Source organism: Nerophis ophidion, linkage group LG24 (genome assembly GCF_033978795.1).
Source record: "Nerophis ophidion isolate RoL-2023_Sa linkage group LG24, RoL_Noph_v1.0, whole genome shotgun sequence".
Taxonomy (NCBI): Eukaryota; Metazoa; Chordata; class Actinopteri; order Syngnathiformes; family Syngnathidae; genus Nerophis; species Nerophis ophidion.
The window spans coordinates 7,145,585-7,165,584 of NC_084634.1; the positions used below are offsets into that span (position 1 = coordinate 7,145,585).

The 20,000-nt window shown below is 41.8% G+C and overlaps 1 protein-coding gene across 6 annotated transcripts in view; it reads left to right on the plus strand.

The window, feature by feature from the left end:
• The window catches only part of ppp2r5eb (protein phosphatase 2, regulatory subunit B', epsilon isoform b), a 166,459-nt gene that overhangs the window by 25,523 nt on the left and 120,936 nt on the right, over window positions 1–20,000 (plus strand). The window contains exon 1 of one of the 6 annotated variants that reach the window (XM_061886348.1): window positions 943–1,099. The exons of the other annotated variants lie outside the window; for them this stretch is intronic. Coding sequence (XP_061742332.1) covers window positions 1,062–1,099 — 38 coding nt within the window. The 5' untranslated portion in view covers window positions 943–1,061. Of the gene's footprint in view, window positions 1–942; window positions 1,100–20,000 lie in introns of those variants that run through there. 6 annotated transcript variants of the gene reach the window in all.

Below are 20,000 nucleotides of genomic sequence, written 5' to 3' on the forward strand. Positions count from 1 at the left end.
AGGGTTACACTATTGTTTTATTTTTCAATAAGTCTCTCAGTTGCTATCCAGCGATTGTATTTTTCTCTTTCGTTCTCGCTCTGGCTCCAGCCCCAGCCCCATCTCTCCGCCTGGCTGCTACTTATAACAGAGCGACAGGTGATTAGATAACAACAAGGCTCAGGTGGGCCATCTACGCAGCTCTCGCTCATTTCGAGGCCGGTCCTGGCACACCCCAGTTCGCTGCAGGCCCGCAGGCCACGCCCCCTCCACAGTTAGCTTCAGAATAACAATGTTATTACAAAGAATAAGAGACCTATTATACTCTAGAAATGTTGGTCTTACTTAAAAATGCACGCGTTTAGTCGTGTTCAGTGTTAAAAAAATATTATATGGCTCTTACGGAAATATATTTTAAAATATTTGGCTTTTTGGCTCTCTCAGCCAAAAAAGTTCCTGGTGTATAGTAAATCACTTAAAAAAAAAAAAAAAATAGTCCTCATTAGTCACGTACACATTTGTGTGAATTCTGCAAAATTATTTTAATTTGGTCCCTATGAACCATATTAACTCTTTACCCCATTTTTGGCCCCCATTTTACCTCATTTTTTTAATGCTTCTACAACCTGTAGAAAGGATGGGCCCCACAAGTCATGATCAAAAACTTGGTCCCCATTCCAAATGATAACGTGTGTGTGTGTGTGAGTGTGTGTGTGTGTGTGTGTGTGTGATATTTCTGCTCTACATTGGTTTTTGGACCCCCCCCAGGCCAGATTGTTTATCCCGCTAAGACCCTGTTGTGTGTTTGGGTGCGTGTTGTTGACTTCCTGCAGAGCAGCCCCCCCTCCGCCCTCTCTTTCGGTTTCACTCTTCCAGTGCGCAGTCCCTCCTCCTGCTCCTCCCTAATCCCTCCCTCGCCCCCCTCCCTGCCTGCCAGCCTGTGATGTCATCATTATGCAAGACACATCGGCGGCGATGGCTGCTGCCGCCTCCTGTCTTCTCTTCACGTCCTATTGTCTCGTTGTCGGGGTGTTTCCTCCATTAGCCTCCCACTAGCCAGCGGCGTTTAAAGTGAGTCCCCGATGGTTGGTCTTGGGCAGGCCGGTGCACCTCTGCACAGGTAAGCGCAGACCGGTTCCTTCCAGACGGTTCCCTTTTTTGAATTGGAGGGTCTCTAGGATCTACTGGGAAAAGATTGACGATCCGAGCTCATCAAATATTCATTTCTGTCTGACGCAGTAGCAGAAGTTGTCTGCTCTCTGCAAAACATGTCGTTGATGCTTCATCACTCAGGCTACAGGGCTCGCGGACGTGGAAACTGGGGATGCACTGAAATGAAAATTTGTAGCCGAAGCCGAATAAAATTTACCCGAATACCGAATAACGAATGCAGTTTTTCACAATTTTTTTTATATTGCATAAACGGCCTACAATACATTTTTAGACACGTTTTTTTAAATAAAGTACATTTTTATTGAATATTGACATTTTTTTTAATATTCCAGTAGCCTTTGCTTTGCAAAAAGACACAAAGTTTTTCATTTATATTAGGCCTTAAAACAAAACATGCATTCCCCAAAAAAATAAAGTGCATTAAAGTGGATAAACCCACAACAAATGAATTATTGTCCTTTTGGCAAAAGTCTGCTTAGCCACAGTAGATAGGCTAGGCTAATAATGTAAACAGAAGGCTCGAGTAAATCTCAATTAAGTGTGTGCTTGTAACCTCATACACTTATACAGGTAGCCTACACAACAGGCTAATAATGTAAACCGCACACACAGACAATGTAAAGAGCACACATCAGAGAAATACGTATTATTTTATTATGTATTATTATTATTATTATTATTATTATTATTATTATTATTATGTAACGTATTATTTTCGGGTCTCCCCATGTCTAGCATTAAAAGATTACAGTTGGTACAAAATGCGGCTGCTAGACTTTTGACAAGAACAAGAAAGTTTGATCACATTACGCCTGTACTGGCTCACCTGCACTGGCTTCCTGTGCACTTAAGATGTGACTTTAAGGTTTTACTACTTACGTATAAAATACTACACGGTCTAGCTCCATCTTATCTTGCCGATTGTATTGTACCATATGTCCCGGCAAGAAATCTGCGTTCAAAGGACTCCGGCTTATTAGTGATTCCCAAAGCCCAAAAAAAGTCTGCGGGCTATAGAGCGTTTTCCGTTCGGGCTCCAGTACTCTGGAATGCCCTCCCGGTAACAGTTCGCGATGCCACCTCAGTAGAAGCATTTAAGTCTCACCTTAAAACTCATTTGTATACTGTAGCCTTTAAATAGACTCCCTTTTTAGACCAGTTGATCTGTCGTTTCTTTTCTTTTTCTTCTATGTCCCACTCTCCCGTGTGGAGGGGGTCCGGTCCGATCCGGTGGCCATGTACTGCTTGCCTGTGTATCGGCTGGGGACATCTCTGCGCTGCTGGTCCGCCTACGCTTGGGATGGTTTCCTGCTGGCTCCGCTGTGAACGGGACTCTCGCTGCTGTGTCTTGGATCCTCTTTGGACTGGACTCTCGCGACTGTGTTGGATCCATTGTGGATTGCACTTTCACAGTATCATGTTAGACCCGCTCGACATCCATTGCTTTCCTCCTCTCCAAGGTTCTCATAGTCATCATTGTCACCGACGTCCCACTGGGTGTGAGTTTTCCTTGCCCTTATGTGGGCCTACCGAGGATGTCGTGGTGGTTTGTGCAGCCCTTTGAGACACTAGTGATTTAGGGCTATATAAGCAAACATTGATTGATTGAAATACCGTCTGCTCGGTATCGTGTAACGGGGCTCAATGTGCTCCATGAGTCTCCGAAAGCCAACGTCCTCCACAACACTAAACGGTTGATCATCCAAAGCCATAAACTCCATTACCTTCTTCGTAATTCCGTTTGCTTCGGCACTGTCAGTCGTAAACTTTTTCGTCCTCTCAAAGACGTCGGCCACGAGGCACCTCCTCGAGACAGTTTGGCCGAACGTTCGTCGCAAACTGCAATACTTTTGTCACTTTCCGACACTTTAAAATATCTCCGCACTGCTGACATTTTTCCGAAGGCGCCTGGTTACAACGTCACCGCGTCACTCCACGTTGGTTGATTGCGTCACCGCGTCAAAAAATTGCGTCATTGCGTCACACGCCACTATTCGGCCAAATGTGGCTTTTTTTGCCATATTCGGCCGAATATATTCGGTTACCGATTAATCGGTGCATCCCTAGTGGAAACGCAATGCATTGTGGTTCTTGCTGGCGTCTGAACGGCTTATTTACACCACAGTGGATATGTTTCTTTTACTTTTTATTCATAGCTGTATGTAGAAGTGTCTGGTTGTATCTGCTGCTTTAATGTCTTTAATGTCCTCTTTGATGTTTGATGTTTCCCTCTTACACACATGGAAGAGGGATGTGTACTATGGCTATGAGTTGTTGTTGTTTGTTTTGTTTTTTTTGTTTGTTTTTTTCCCTTGGCCTCAGTCTGCACCCCCACTCCAGGGCCTAGGCTAAGACCGATTTTTTAAATTTTATTTTAATCTTCTATTTTTTTCTCCCCACCCCCCTTGTTTACCTGTCTGTCATCTTTTTTGTAAGGGGCGCTGGAAGCCGGCAGACCCGTCAGCGATCCTGTTCTGTCTCCCTGTAATGTTTGTCTGATCTTGAATGGGATTGTGCTGAAAATTGTAATTTTCCTGAAGGAACTCTCCTGACGGAATAAATAAAGTACTATCTATCTATCTATCTATCTATTTCATAGTCTGAATGCAGGACTCTGTCCTAAAGTTCTTCTTTTCTTGAACCGGTTTAAAACATTGTGCGAATGTGCTTACGTAAATTTAAAAAAAAATAGATTTTCGAATTGATCGCGATTCTTATTTGTAACGATTCTTAATCAATTAAAAAAACATCCAAAATCTGTCCTGTTCAACCACTTTTGTAAATGTTTGGGTCGAATAGGGCTGTGCGATATGGCCTTTTATTAATAATTCTATATTTTTAGGCCATGTCACGATATACAATATGTATAACAGTCCATGGCTTAACGGTGGCAGAGGGGTTAGTGCGTCTGCCTCACAATACGAAGGTCCTGCAGTCCTGGGTTCAAATCCAGGCTCGGGATCTTTCTGTGTGGAGTTTGCATGTTCTCCCCGTGAATGCGTGGGTTCCCTCCGGGTACTCCGGCTTCCTCCCACCTCCAAAGACATGCACCTGGGGATAGGTTGATTGGCAACACTAAATTGGCCCTAGTGTGTGAATGTGAGTGTGAATGTTGTCTGTCTATCTGTGTTGGCCCTGTGATGAGGTGGCGACTTGTCCAGGGTGTACCCCGCCTTCCGCCCGATTGTAGCTGAGATAGGCGCCAGCGCCCCCTGCGACCCCAAAAGGGAATAAGCGGTAGAAAATGGATGGATGGATAACAGTCCATCCATCCTCTTCCGCTTATCCGAGGTCGGGTTGCGGGGGCAGCAGCCTAAGCAGGGAATCCCAGACTTCCCTCTCACCAGCCACTTCGTCTAGCTTTTCCCGGGGGATCCCGAGGCGTTCCCAGGTCAGCCGGTAGACATCGTCTTCCCAGCGGACCCACAGCTGTTTTTCTTGGGAATTAATTCTTCCTTCCTTTGTTACCAGATTTGCACCTTCTTTCACTTCACTTCTTTCTCTCGATTACCACTCGCACCAAAGCTAATGTTACCCATGCTGTACCTCTCTGCTCCGCGGGGGCGTATACGTATGTGACGTTTGTAAGAAGGTGCGCTTGTTTTATGTCTCTGTGAGAAGGAGAGACAACAAAGAGTGGGAAGAGCCTGTAGTGTAATCCCTGCAACTGTGTGAGAAGGTAGACTCGAATATCACGATAGTCATTTTCTATATCGCACAAACCCGCTATATATGGAGTATTTCGATTTATCGCCCAGCCCTAGGGTAGAATTTTATCAAACAAAACCAGTTTTCTTTTAAGTAATATAGACATGTATCAAAGCTGTTAAACTATTTATGGAAGAATGTAGTTAATCATAGAACTGGCACCCATCCATCCATCCATTTTTCTACCGCTTGTCCCGTTGTAGAGTTGCAGGGGTGCTGGAGCCTATCCCAGCTGCACACAGGCAGAAGGTGTTGTACACCCAGGACAAGTCGCCACCTCATTGCAGGGCCAACACAGACAGACAGTATTCACACACTTGGGGCCAATTTAGTGTTGCCAATCAACCTATCTCCAGTGAAGTTTTTTGAGCAAAATTATGAATTTTGTCATAATTTCGCTAAGTAAAATTCTGATTATTAATGTAATATCGCCAACATTTTAAAGTTTTCTTATAAATTGTGGCTTTTGTTGAGTCAAATTATTACTTTTATTTCAACTTTGCACACATGTTCAGTTTTTCTTGTAAAATTTGGACTTTCGTTGAAGAAAATTAGGACTTTTATTATAATACTTTGTCTTGTTATATTCTTATTTTACTGTTATATTGTTATTCCCATTGTTTTTATTCTTTTTGTAATATTTCTCTATTTTGTTTCCTTTTAAACCCCCATTATTTACTTTTTATTTTTTTTAATTATTTTTTATTATTTTTTATTATTATTATTATTTTTAAATTGATCTCAACTCTGTACACTGCTGCTGGAATTTTAATTTTCCTGAAGGAACTCTCCTGAAGGAATCAATAAAGTACTATCTATCTATCTATCTATCTATCTATCTATCCATCTATCCATCTATCCATCTATCTAATACTGCCAAAATTTGAAGTTTTTCTTTTGAAATTGTAACCCTTTCTCCTATTCCTTCTGTTTCTGTAATATCGCGATATTTTCTCGTAAAATTATTACTTTCTATGTTTGTCTTGTGACATTGTAACCTTTCTCATATTCTTTCTGTTTCTGTAATATTGCAGTATTTTCTCGTATAATTTTTACTTCTTTATGTAAAATCATCACTGTTTAATACAGCATGGGGACATTTGTCATATAAAATTCTGACTTTTGTCGATGTTTTGGTAGAATTTTTTTTTTTTTTTTTTTTCCAAACAAAACCATTTTTAAGTAATATCGACCTGTATCAAAGCTGTTGATCTATTTATGGAAGAATGTAGTTAATCATAGAACCGGCACCCAACATTATTAAAAAAGTAATGTGCAATGACAATGAAAGCCTTTTCTATTTTGAATCGAAAATAGTTTTTGAATTGAATCGTTCTCCCTAAGAATTTAATCGAATCGTGCGATTCCCAAAGATTCACAGCCCTATAAATAACTGCCACAATGGAAAAACCAAAATTATTTTGTGAGATTTGTCTCACTTCCGGCGCAGAAACGAAGTCAGGTTAGTGAGCTAATAAAGAGACGGCGAATAGCCTGGATAGCAGCCATAAGACGATCAAACATGACTTTTAACGCCATCACCTGGTACATTTTTAGGCGTTCACGCCAGTTTCACACCAGTAAGTTTGAATCAAAGCGTGTTTTATTCTGTTGCACATGTAGCATTTTACTGGAGTGTGGAACGACTGGGATGAGAATCAGCACCTCCGAGTCCGACTGCTCCATACTTCTCCCTACGTCCGTGTACCACTCCGTATAGCGACGTTTTAAAAAGTCATACATTTTACTTTTTGAAACAGATATTGATAATTTCCGATATTACATTTTAAAGCATTTATCGGCCGATAATATCGTCAGTCCGATATTATCGGACATCTCTAGTCTCCTGTTAGGAACGCTCCTGGTAATACAACGTATTTCCCGGACAACAGAGCGCATCGGGATGTAAGCCGCGCCCACTAAATTTTAGGAAAATAATATATTTTTTCATATATATAAGCCGCTTCGGGCTATAAGCCGCAGATATTAACGTTGCGAAGTAAGTTATTTACCAGGAAAAGATCTTGTAAATATTTATTTACATGCCTCAATTGTTTCCAAACGGTGTCTGTAACACGGCAGTAAAATGGGGGATCAAACAAAACAGAAGTCACCGCCATGGACCCATTAGCTGCGCAAGCTAGCTCTCCAATCAAAACAGAAAGCGCAAGATTATCAGAGACATTTTAAAACAAGCTATGAGTGCACTTTTGTGAATGATGTCACTAAGATGTAATATCAAAACAACACTGAATTAAAGGGCACTTTTTGTACAGAACGCCACTACTATAGTTTAAAACAAATAAAGTGCACTTTTGTGCATGATGTCACACAAGATATTTCTATAAAAATGAGCTGTATAATGGGAAATCAAATAGTGTATATCCTTCGCTATGTGGTAGGTTACTGCGGACGTTATCTCCTTGTGTTGTTGACAATTTTTTTCATAAGTTGTTGATGTTTTGTTCTTTTGTTGTTGTGCCACCGAACGGAGATGTTGACATGCGGAGTTTCAAACACTCTTCATAGCAGTGATGCTACTTTTTGTAGCAACGCTTTTGCCCCACACTTGACCTATTACGTTTGTCTGTTCGACATAATCCCGCTTGAAGCCAAACCACCGCCAGACGATAGACCCCCTGCCGTTTTTCTTGGGAATTAATTCTTCCTTCATTTGTTACCAGATTTATTTACTTGCCTCAATTGTTTATTTCCAAACGGTGTCTGTAAGACGGCAGTAAAACGGGTGATCAAACAAAACAGAAGTCACTGCCATGGACCCACTAGCTGCGCAAGCTAGCTCTCCAATCAGCTGAACAGACTCAATAACTCCACGGTGATGTTTTCGTAAGGCTGAGCCGATAGAGATGTCCGATATTATCTAATGATCGGTATTGGAATCGCCAAGATCCTGAAATAAAACCTTTACACACACTTGGGAGACGCCATTGAAGCTTCAATCAATCAATCAGTGTTTATTTATATAGCCCCAAATCACAAATGTCTCAAAGGACAGCACAAATCATTACGACTACAACATCCTCGGAAGAACCCACAAAAGGGCAAGGAAAACTCACACCCAGTGGGCAGAGAGAATTCACATCCAGTGGGACGCCAGTGACAATGCTGACTATGAGAAACCTTGGAGAGGACCTCAGATGTGGGCAACCCCCCCTCTCTAGGGGACCGAAAGCAATGGATGTCGAGCGGGTCTAACATGATACTGTGAAAGTTCAATCCATAGTGGCTCCAACTCAGCCGCGAGAGTTCAGTTCAAGCGGATCCAAGACAGCAGCGAGAGTCCCGTCCACAGGAAACCATCTCAAGCGGATCAGCAGCGTAGAGACGTCCCCAACCGATACAGGCGAGCGGTCCATCCTGGGTCTCGACTCTGGACAGCCAGTACTTCATCCATGGTCATCGGACCGGACCCCCTCCACAAGGGAGGGAGGGACATAGGAGAAAGAAAAGAAGCGGCAGATCAACTGGTCTAAAAAGGAGGTCTATTTAAAGGCTAGAGTATACAGATGAGTTTTAAGGTGAGACTTTTGTGGGTTCTTCCGAGGATGTTGTAGTCGTAATGATTTGTGCAGTCCTTTGAGACATTTGTGATTTGGGGCTATATAAATAAACATTGATTGATTGATTGACTTAAATGCTTCTACTGAGGTAGCATCTCGAACTGTTACCGGGAGCTTCAACCATATCTCTAAACACGGTGGAAATATCAAAGAGTTCAGCATCGATAGATATCGTAACATGAGCAGAAGTGGAAGTGACCCCAAGTAAAGGGTTTCAAAATAAGAGTCTCTGCATAAATGTGCATAAACATGAAAAATTTGCCATATGTATTAGTTGGCGGGGGCCGTCCACAAAAAAGCAAAGGTATGGGGAAACAGATGTCCACACGGTTCTCTGCACATCTTGATTGTTGTCCAAATCGAGAGGTCGAATTTGTCAGAGGACGCTTTTGATGCTCGACGGTGTCGGACGGAGGATGTCCCAACAGGAAGAGGTGTTCCAAGGCAGCTGTCTCTTCCTGTTTTTCATATGCCTCCTCACCACCCCGCCTCTTGGCAGTGAACGTATCATGTATCGGGCGGCATAGCTCGGTTGGTAGAGTGGCCGTGTCAGCAACTTGAGGGTTGCAGGTTCGATTCCCGCTTGTGCCATCCTAGTTACTGCCGTTGTGTCTTTGGGCAAGACACTTTACCCACCTACTCCCAGTGCCACCCACACTGGTTTAAATGTAACTTAGATATAGGGTGTCACTATGTAAAGCGCTTTGAGTCACTTGAGAAAAGCGCTATATAAATATAATTCAATTCAATTCAATGTAGCCTTGTAGGCTGAGGCAGAGCAGATATCACTTTGTTAGCCCCAATGCTAACGCTGCCATCAGTGGTGTCCGTGATGTCAGGCTATCTTCAGGCGTCTGCAGGGTCTCGTTCATCGAAGCATCCTCACCAGAGCAGCCATGACATAAACCTAAGTGAAATTATATAAGTACTGGCTGTCCAGAGTCAGGACCCAGGATGGACCGCTCGCCTGTATCGGTTGGGGACGTCTCTACGCTGCTGATCCGCTTGAGATGGTTTCCTGTGGACGGGACTCTCGCTGCTGTCTTGGATCCGCTTTGAACTGAACTCTCGCGGCTGTGTTGGAGCCACTATGGATTGAACTTTCACAGTATCATGTTAGACCCGCTCGACATCCATTGCTTTCGGTCTCCCTAGAGGAGGGGGGTTGCCCACATCTGAGGTCCTCTCCAAGGTTTCTCATAGTCAGCATTGTCACTGGCGTCCCACTGGATGTGAATTCTCCCTGCCCACTGGGTGTGAGTTTTCCTTGCCCTTTTGTGGGTTCTTCCGAGGATGTCGTAGTCGTAATGATTTGTGCAGTCCTTTGAGACATTTGTGATTTGGGGCTATATAAATAAACATTGATTGATTGATTGATTGATATTATTTTGAAGGTAATGTGTCCTGTACCGCCCATTTATCCCCGACACACCCCGCCTGAACTAAACATGTCTAGGCTGCCATTCAACTGCTTGTGTTGTTGTGAACGACATCATAGACGTAAGATCAATACACAAACTGTACAGCAGTTGCAGTCCTTTTTTGGTGGGGGGGGGTTAATTTTTTAAGAGTCTCAAGTCGACTCGTTTCTCGTCAAGCTCAGAACAGCAGCACACTTTACCCCAGGGGTCGGGAACCTTTTTGGCTGAGAGAGCCATGAAAGCCAAATATTTCAAAATATATTTCCGCGAGAGCCATATCATATTTTTTAACACTGAATACAACTAAATGTGTGCATTTTTAAGTAAGACCAACATTTTTAGAGTATAAGAAGTATTTTATTCTTTTTAATAACATTGTTATTCTGAAGCTAACCAATGATAAATAAGATGTCATGTCTGTTGATCATGTTTTTGTTAGGCCATGTGCTGTTTGTCCTTTGGACTCTTTAAGTTCCTGTTTTTTTCCACTCCCTTGTCTGGTTTCCTTGGTTACTCATTTTGTCCACCTGTCTCTGGTGGACAAAATGCCTGCTCACCTGCTTCCCGAGCACTAATCAGAGGCAGTATTTAAGCTCGTCTTTGCCAGTCAGTCGCCCTGTGCTGACTTGTTTCATGCCTTGCCATAGTTTCGTGCTGCATGCCATGCCAAGTAAGTTTTGTTTGATTTATGTTCATAGTCTGTTTATGCGTTAGCTTTGTTCCTTAGCCCATGTTGTGCCTCCACTGTGAGCTATTGTTGTTTGTATATTTTTTTAGTTTAAATTAAATCATGTTTTTACCTAAATGCCATGTCCCGAGTAGTCCGTCTGCCTTCCTGGGGGAACGACCCTGCAGCAATACTTCTTAACATTAATGCGACTTCTTGAACAGGTGCGGTACAAAACGGATGGATGGATTAAATCCATGCATGAGAATGTTTTATATTTTGCACGTTACTTTTAGCACTATGATTACCAGCGAAATTATTCATAATTATCGTGTTAAGCAATGTCAGCTAAAATTTATCTGAGAGCCACATGCAGTCATCAAAAGAGCCACATCTGGCTCTAGAGCCATAGGTTCCTTACCCCTGCTTTACCCCCCTTCACAATAAAAGTGTGATGCGCCACATCTGGTCTGACCGTCCTAACAATATAAAAGTTTCAAAAAAGTACCTTTTAAAATGTACTCGAAACACTGAATGATACACGTACAAAAATTTTTACGCTTGAATTAAAATACTGCTCAAAATTGTCCAAAGGTGCTTTGCACCAATACATTTGCAGGTAATTACATTTAATTAACATTTTATTATACATTTTTAATGATACAAAATAGTCTTGTGATAAAGTCTAAAATGTAAAAAAAAAAAAATATATATATATATATATATTTTAACAAAAAACTAAGTTTTTTGTTTTTAATATTTTTTTTCGGTGGTTTATTTGTTTCTCATTTATATCTTTTGTTCTTTAAAATCGTATTTAATGTTGAGTTTTGTGGATATAATAAAAAGTTGTTTTCCAATTATTGAATAATCGAGAAGACGATATCAACAAAAATAATTGTCCAGCGCTAATGCAGTCAGAGATAGCTAACGTTAGCTAACAACACACAATTCTGGTAATTCCGCGTAGTCAGACACTTTTCGGAACCGGTAAACATGCAGGATGTGGATGTCGGAATAAATTCAAATTGGATGAGAAATGTGGGAAATGCAGTCGATTGTTTCATGATCATTCAGACAAAATTCCAGGATTCTCGGGGAAGGGAGGTCGCTATATTATCAATCAATGTTTATTTATATAGCCCCAAATCACAAATGTCTCAAAGGACTGCACAAATCATTACGACTACAACATTCTCGGAAGAACCCACAAAAGGACAAGGAAAACTCACACCCAGTGGGCAGGGAGAATTCACATCCAGTGGGACGCCAGTGACAATGCTGACTATGAGAAACCTTGGAGAGGACCTCAGATGTGGGCAACCCCCCCCCTCTCTAGGGGACCGAAAGCAATGGATGTCGAGCGGGTCTAACATGATACTGTGAAAGTTCAATCCATAGTGGCTCCAACACAGCCGCGAGAGTTCAGTTCAAGCGGATCCAAGACAGCAGCGAGAGTCCCGTCCACAGGAAACCATCTCAAGCGGATCAGCAGCGTAGAGATGTCCCCAACCGATACAAGCGAGCGGTCCATCCTGGGTCCCGACGAGCGGTCTGTCTCGACTCTGGACAGCCAGTACTTCATCCATGGTCATCGGACCGGACCCCCTCCACAAGGGAGGGGGGGACATATATTAGAAGTGTGTGTGTGTGTGTGTGCGCGTTTGTGTGTGTGTGGTTGAAATGTCAAAATTAGGAATTTAGGGCAGGGGTAGGGAACCTATGGCTCGAGAGCCAGATGTGGCTCTTTTGATAACTGCGTCTGGCTCTCCGATAAATCTGAGCTGACATTGCTTACCACCGCCTTTCTCAAAGTGTGGGGCGGGCCCCACTGGTGGGGAATAGAGACATGACAGGTGGGGCGCGAGAAATGGGAGTAAATTTAACTTTAATTTATTTATTTATTTTTTAAATTATATTCTTGGATTTTTTTTTTACAACCCCATTTTCTATACAAACTGTAAATCACTGTCAAACGACACAGTTGCGAGACATATATGCGACATTGCAAGTGATCTTGAGGAACAACTCGTAGACAAATTAAAAGAAAGTCGTTTTGCTTTCCAAGTGGACGAAGCTACTGACGGCAATAAAGACTGCCTGTTCATCGCATACGCGATACGACCGCTTTGTGAATGGCGAGTCACTGTGCGAGGATTTGCTGTTTTGCAAATACAAAAAAAAAAATAGAGCCAGTGCTGATGAGCTGTTCAAGATAATGGACAGTTTCCTCAAAGAACACGACCTTAAATGGGAAAACTGTGTGGGTTTTTGCTCTGATGGCGCACAGACCATGGCAGGGTCAAGAAACGGGCTGCAGGTTCTAATAAAGAGGGTTGCGCCAAATGCGCATTGGACACATTGTGTCATTCACCGGGAAGCACTAGCGTCAAGGCAGCTCAGCCCCGAACTCAATGAGGTTTTAACAAATGTTGTGAGCGCGGTAAATTTTATCAAAACACAAAAATGTGGCGTTATAATTAATTTATTATTGAACTTGATGCAAGTTAGATGATTTATTATTGAACTTGATGCAAGTTATACCACAGCTGCACAGTTATTTTATTTAATATTGAACTTGATGTTCTTTTATGTTATTGAGTTTGAATGTATACAACTTGAATGTTACTTGATGTTCAATACATTTGAAAATGTTAATCTTGGCATTAGCGTTCTGTTGGGGCGACGGGGGCAGGTGGGGCTTGAAAACTCCCCCTTGTCCAAAGTGGGGGATGACAAAAAAAGTTTGAGAACCACTGGCTTAACACAATAAGTAATGAATAATTCCACTTGTAATCACAGTGTTAAAAATAATGTTCAAAATATAAAACATTCTCATGCATTTTTAATCCATCCATCCGTTTTCTACCGCACCTGTTTAAGAAGTTGCGTTAATGGTAGGAAGTTATTTATTTACTATTGGTTCGTGTGGGGATTGCCCTCCTGGGGGTTCTTCAGACCCCCAAGCACCGACATGAGAGCCTGTTTCAGGGTTACAATATTGTTTTATTTTTCAATAAGTCTCTCAGTTGCTTTCCAGCAATTGTCTTTTCGTCTTTCGTCCTCGCTTGTGCTCTGGCTCCAGCGCCAACCCCGTCTCTCCTCCTGGCTGCTGCTTATATCCGAGCGGCAGGTGATTAGATAACAAGGCCCAGATGGGCCATCTACGCACCTGTCGCTGATTTCGAGGCTGATCCTGGCAACACCCCGCTTCGATGCAGGCCCGCAGGCCACGCCCCCCTCCACAGTTAGCTTCAGAATAACAATGTTATTACAAAAAATATTATATGGCTCTTACAGAAATACATTTTAAAGTATTTGGCTTCTTGGCTCTCTCAGCCAAAAAGGTTCCCGACCCCTGATTTAGAGCATTGTGGAAGTATGAATATATCCATTCATTTGAGTTGGAAATTCCTAGAATTGTTTTGGAAAACTGGGAACTTAATGTAAATATACATAATACCGCAATTGTCCCAGATCAGGGGCCGGCAACCCAAAAATGTTGAAAGAGCCATGTTGGACCAAAAATAGAAAAGACAAAAAATCTGTCTGGAGCCGCAAAAAATATAAAGCCTTATATATGCTTTATAATAAAGGCAACACATGATGTAAGTGTATATATTAGCTATATTAGCCTACTATCAAAATGAGTATGTGTGGCAGGCTGATGCAAATTTTTGTAGACAGAAATGTTGAAATGTAATATTTACTCTACAAATTTTTACAGCATTTAAAACATTACTAAAACGGAGGCTTGTCAGAGAGTGGGATAACTCCTTAAAATGATATAGATGTGTGTGTTCAAGTTGGACAAAACAGAAACTAAAATGAGCTCAAATTTACGTAAGCTACAAGGCATGTTGATGCATTATGTACATAAATAGCATATTAGCATCGATTAGCTTGCGGTCATGCAGTGACCAAATATGTCTAACACTCCACACAAGTCCAATAACATCAACAGGGATCACCTTTGTGGCTTCACGCACAGCATAAAGCGTTTGATGGACAAAATGACACAAAGAGGGAGTGGTTTAAAGCACGCCTTTCTGTGGCAGCATCCAGGAAAGTTCTACATCTGGGGTGTCAAACTCAAATACAAAATTTAAAACAAAATTTAAAACTCAACAAAGCCGCGGGTCAAAGTTGAACAAATTAACCTTTTAATAGGGACCCAAACAAGTTTTGCAATGAATATTGAACAAGCAAGGCTTATTTAGGGTAGCACGGTGGACAGGGGTTAGTGCATTTGCCTCACAATACGAAGGTCCTGAGTAATCCTGGGTTCAATCCCGAGCTTCTGTGTGGAGTTTGCATGTTCTCCCCGTGACTGCGTGGGTTCCCTCCGGGTATTTGGGCTTCCTCCCATGGAACAGGCACAGTTTATATAACGTAATAGTGCAAAATCAACTTTCAAAACACATCAGTGGTATATTAAATAAAATTTAATAAAAATGATTAATGCCTCTTTTCTATTTGCAGCCTTCTGAGGTTAATATCAACATTAACTTTTTCCACAGGCTAATAAATTAAAAAATAAAAATGAGGTGGGCGGGGTTTGGTAGTAGCGGGGGGTGTCTATTGTAGCGTTCCGGAAGAGTTAGTGCTGCAAGGGGTTCTGGGTATTTGTTTTGTTGTGTTACAATGCGGGTGTTCTCCCGAAATGTGGTTTGTCATTCTTGTTTGGTGTGGGTTCACAGTGTGTCGCATATTTGTAACAATGTTAAAGTTTTTCATACGGCCACCTTCAGTGTGACCTGTATGGCTGTTGACCAAGTATGTGTTTGTGAAAGCCGCATATATTATGTGACTTGGCCAGCACGCTGTTTATATGAAGGAAAAGAGGACGCTAAAGGCACTGCCTTTAAGGCACACTCCCAATATTGTTGTCCGGGTGGAAATCGGGGGGATGGTTGCCCAGGGAGATTTTTGGGAAGGGCACTAAACTTCGGGAGTCTCCTGGGAAAATCGGGAGGGTTGGCAAGTATGAGTATTAGCGGTGAATGTGGTGTTACCAGCTCTAATGTTAATTTGATATGGCCTCAAGGGCCAAATTTGGCACGCGGGCCAGATTTTGACACCCATGTTCTACATTAAAGCTACAGTGTGTTCAAGGACTTCTGAAATTAGGACACAATGGCGCGTGTTTTTCCCCTCATCTTTTTCCATTTTTCATTCATTTTTGAAAAAGCTCCAGGAAGCCTCTAAGGAGCCTAGATTATATTAATAGGTTGGTGTTGGAATTTTTCCAAACGGTTGAAAAATGTTGACGTAGTAACAGTTGGAATATAAACAGGTCATTTGGAATTCCTGGAATTTGGGGAAAACGGGAAAGATTTACGAAAACATTTGGTAACTTTTGTTTTCCCAAGTAAGAGGAATGTTTTGAAGCGGTTGAAAAATGCGGACTGTGAAAACTTTCCGGGAAAAGGAGAAAAATAGGGTTTTGGAAAACCGGAATTCCTGGAATTTTTTTTAAATTGGAAAACGGTAGTTTGATTGCCCAAGGTGAGTGGAGTGTGTGGAAGGTGGAATGGTTCGAATCAGTTGTGGGAATTTTGCAAGTTCAAAAAATGCCTTATTCATTTTTAACGGGAAAATGTCTTAGAAAACCGGGAATTCTGGGTAATCTGGGATGTTTTTCCGGGTAGTCAAGCACTTTTTCGGAAACAGGCAAAACTGCCGGCTTGAATGTCCAGGGTAAGTGGAGTGTGTTGGTGTTGGACCAAATTTAAATCGAATAAAAAGTGTGGGAAATGCAGTTCCAGCAATTTCCAGGAGTCTTGGGGAAGGGTGAACATGTTTGGGTTCGTTATCTTGGAAGAGTAGTGTGTGTGTGTGTATGGTTGGAATGTCGAAATCGGGTAAAAATGCTGCAAAACTTTGAGAATTTAGGGCATTGTAGAACTATAAGTATGTCCATTCATTTGAATGGGAAATTCCTAGAAATTTTCAGGAAAACTGGTAACTTTTTGTAAACATAAACAATACCACAATTGTCCTAGATGATATGGGTTGGTGTCAGAATTTTTTCGAAACGTTTGAAAAAGGTTGACCTAGTAACGATTTGAATTTAAGTGGGTATTCTGGAATTTGGGGAAAACAGGGAATGTTTTACGGAAAAAAAAGTTAACTTTCGTTTTTCCAACTAAGAGGAACATTTTGAAGGTGGAATGGTCCAAAGCGGTTGAAAAATGCGGACTGTGAAAACTTTCCGGGAAAAGGTGAAAAATAGGGCTTTGGAAAACCGGAATTCCTGGAATTTTTTAAAAATTTGAAAATAGTAGTTTGATTGCCCAAAGTGAGTGCAGTATGTGGATGGTGGAACGGTTTGAATCGGTTGTGGGAATTTTGCAATTTCAAAAAATGCCTCATTCATTTTTAACGGGAAAATGTATCAGAAAACCGGGAATTCTGGGTAATCTGGGATGTTTTTCCGGGTAGTCAGGCACTTTTTCGGAAACCGGCAAAATTGCTGGCTTGAATGTCCAGGGTGAGTGGAGTGTGTTGGTGTTGGACCAAATTTAAATCGAATAAAAAGTGTGGGAAATGCAGTTCCAGCAAATTCCAGGAGTCTTGGGGAAGGGTGAACATGTTTTGGTTCGTTATCTTGGAAGAGTAGTGTGTGTGTATGGTTGGAATGTCGAAATCGGGTAAAAATGCTGCAAAACTTTGAGAATTTAGAGCATTGTATCTATTAATTTGAAGGGGAAATTTTCAGCAAAACTGGTAACTTTTTGTAAACATAAACAATACCACAATTTTCCTTGCTGATATGAATGGGTTGGTGTCGGAATTTTTCGAAACGTTTGAAAAAGGGTGACCTAGTAACAATTTAGAATTTAAATGGGTAGTCTGGAATTCCTGGAATTTGGGGAAAACAGGAACGCTTTACGGAAAAAAAGGGTAGCTTTTGTTTTTTCAAGTAAGAGGAACATTTTGAAGGTGGAATGGTCCAAAGCGGTTGAAAAATGTGTCCTGCGAAAACTTTCTGGGAAAATAAAGCTTTGAAAAACCGGGAATTCCTGAAAAAAAATTTTCTTTTGGAAAATGGTAGTCTGATTGCCCAAGGTGAGTGGAGTGTGTGGATGGTGGAACGGTTTGAATCGGTTGAGAAATGTGGGAATTGTGCAAGTTCGAAAAGTGCCCCGTTTGTTTTTAATGGGAAAATCTCCCAGAAAACCGGGAATTCTGGGTAATCTGGGATATTTTTCTGGAACCGGCCAACATGCTGGCTCGAATGTCCAGGGTGAGTGGAGTGTGTTGGTGTTGGAACACATTTAAATCGAATGAGAAATGTTGGAAATGCAGTCGATTGTTTAACGCTCATTCCTTGTCAATGGGGAGAAAATTCCAGCAAATTCCGGGAATCTTGGGGAAACGTGAACATTAGATTGGAAAAGTAATGTGAAATGGTTGAAATGTCAAAATCGGGTAAAAGTGCTGCAAAACTTTAGGGCATTGTAGAACTATGAATATGTCCATTTATTTGAAAGGGAAAATTGCGAGAAATTTTCAGGAAAACTGGTAACTTATTGTAAATATAAACAACAGCACAATTGTCGTAGATCAGTGGTTCTCAACCTTTTTTCAGTGATGTACTTTATTTTGTTGAAGTATTATTCAATAAATATAGTTATCAAGGGGTTTTTGAATTGTTGCTATTTTTGAAAAATCTCACGTACCCCTTGGCATACCTTCAAGTACCCCCAAGATTACGTGTACCCCCATTTGAGAACCACTGTCGTAGATGATATGACTGAGTTGGTGTTGGAATTTTTTCGAAACGGTTGAAAAAGGTTGTACCAGTTTGAATTTAAATGGGTATTTTGGAATCCCTGATGTTGGGGGAAACGGGAAAGTTGTGCGGGAAAAAAAAGGTAACTTTTGTTTTCCCAACTTAGAGGAACGTCTTATTAGTGATTCCTAGAGCCCAAAAAAAGTCTGCGGGCTATAGAGCGTTTTCCGTTCAGGCTCCAGTACTCTGGAATGCCCTCCCGGTAACAGTTCGAGATGCTACCTCAGTAGAAGCATTTAAGTCTCACCTTAAAACTCATCTGTATACTCTAGCCTTTAAATAGACCTCGTTTTTAGACCAGTTGATCTGCCGCTTCTTTTCTTTCTCCTATGTCCCCCCCTCCCTTGTGGAGGGGGTCCGGTCCGATGACCATGGATGAAGTACTGGCTGTCCAGAGTCGAGACCCAGGATGGACCGCTCGTCGGGACCCAGGATGGACCGCTCGCCTGTATCGGTTGGGGACATCTCTACGCTGCTGATCTGCTTGAGATGGTTTCCTGTGGACGGGACTCTCGCTGCTGTCTTGGATCCGCTTGAACTGAACTCTCGCGGCTGTGTTGGAGCCACTATGGATTGAACTTTCACAGTATCATGTTAGACCCGCTCGACATCCATTGCTTTCGGTCCCCTTGAGGAGGGGGGTTGCCCACATCTGAGGTCCTCTCCAAGGTTTCTCATAGTCAGCATTGTCACTGGCGTCCCACTGGATGTGAATTCTCCCTGCCCACTGGGTGTGAGTTTTCCTTGCCCTTTTGTGGGTTCTTCCGAGGATGTTGTAGTCGTAATGATTTGTGCAGTCCTTTGAGACATTTGTGATTTGGGGCTATATAAATAAACATTGATTGATTGATTGAACGTTTTGAAGGTGGAATGGTCCAAAGCGGTTGAAAAATATGTACTGGGAAATTAGGGCTTTGGAAAACCGGGAATTCCTGGAATTTTTTTTTTTTAAATTGGAAAATGGTAGTTAGATTGTCCAAAGTGAGTGGAATGTGTGGACGATGGAACGGTTCCAATCGGCTGTGGGAATTGAGCAAGTTCAAAAAATGCCCCATTCATTTTTAGCGGTAAAACTTCTCAGAAAACCGTGAATTCTGGGTAATCTGGGATATTTTTTTTTAAATGTCAAACCGGATTAAAACTGTGGACTGTGGAGGACCCCAAACCTTTTGAAACAGAACAATAATAATAATAATAAATGGGTTTTTTTGGGGATTTTTTTACCTGCTCAGTGGCCTCGTGGTTAGAGTGTCTGCCCTTAGATCGGTAGGTCGTGAGTTCAAACCCCGGCCGAGTCATACCAAAGACTATAAAAATGGGAGCCATTACCTCCCTGCTTGGCACTCAGCATCAAGGGTTGGAATTGGGGGTTAAATCACCAAAAATGATTCCCGGGGCTGCTGCTCACTGCTCCCCTCACCTCCCATGGGGGTGATCAAGGGTGATGGGTCAAACGCAGAGAATAATTTTCCCACACCTAGTGTGTATGTGACAATCATTGGTACTTTAACTTTAATAAACTAAGAATCAAATGAATTATAAAAAAAAAAGATGTTGCTTTGTCGCTTTTAAAGCAAAAAGGTGGCACAGAAAATGACTGTGACATTAAAAAACAGGTAATAGCGATCTGACTTTAGCTTTTAACAAGGAGAGGCCCATTCCGTGGAGAAATG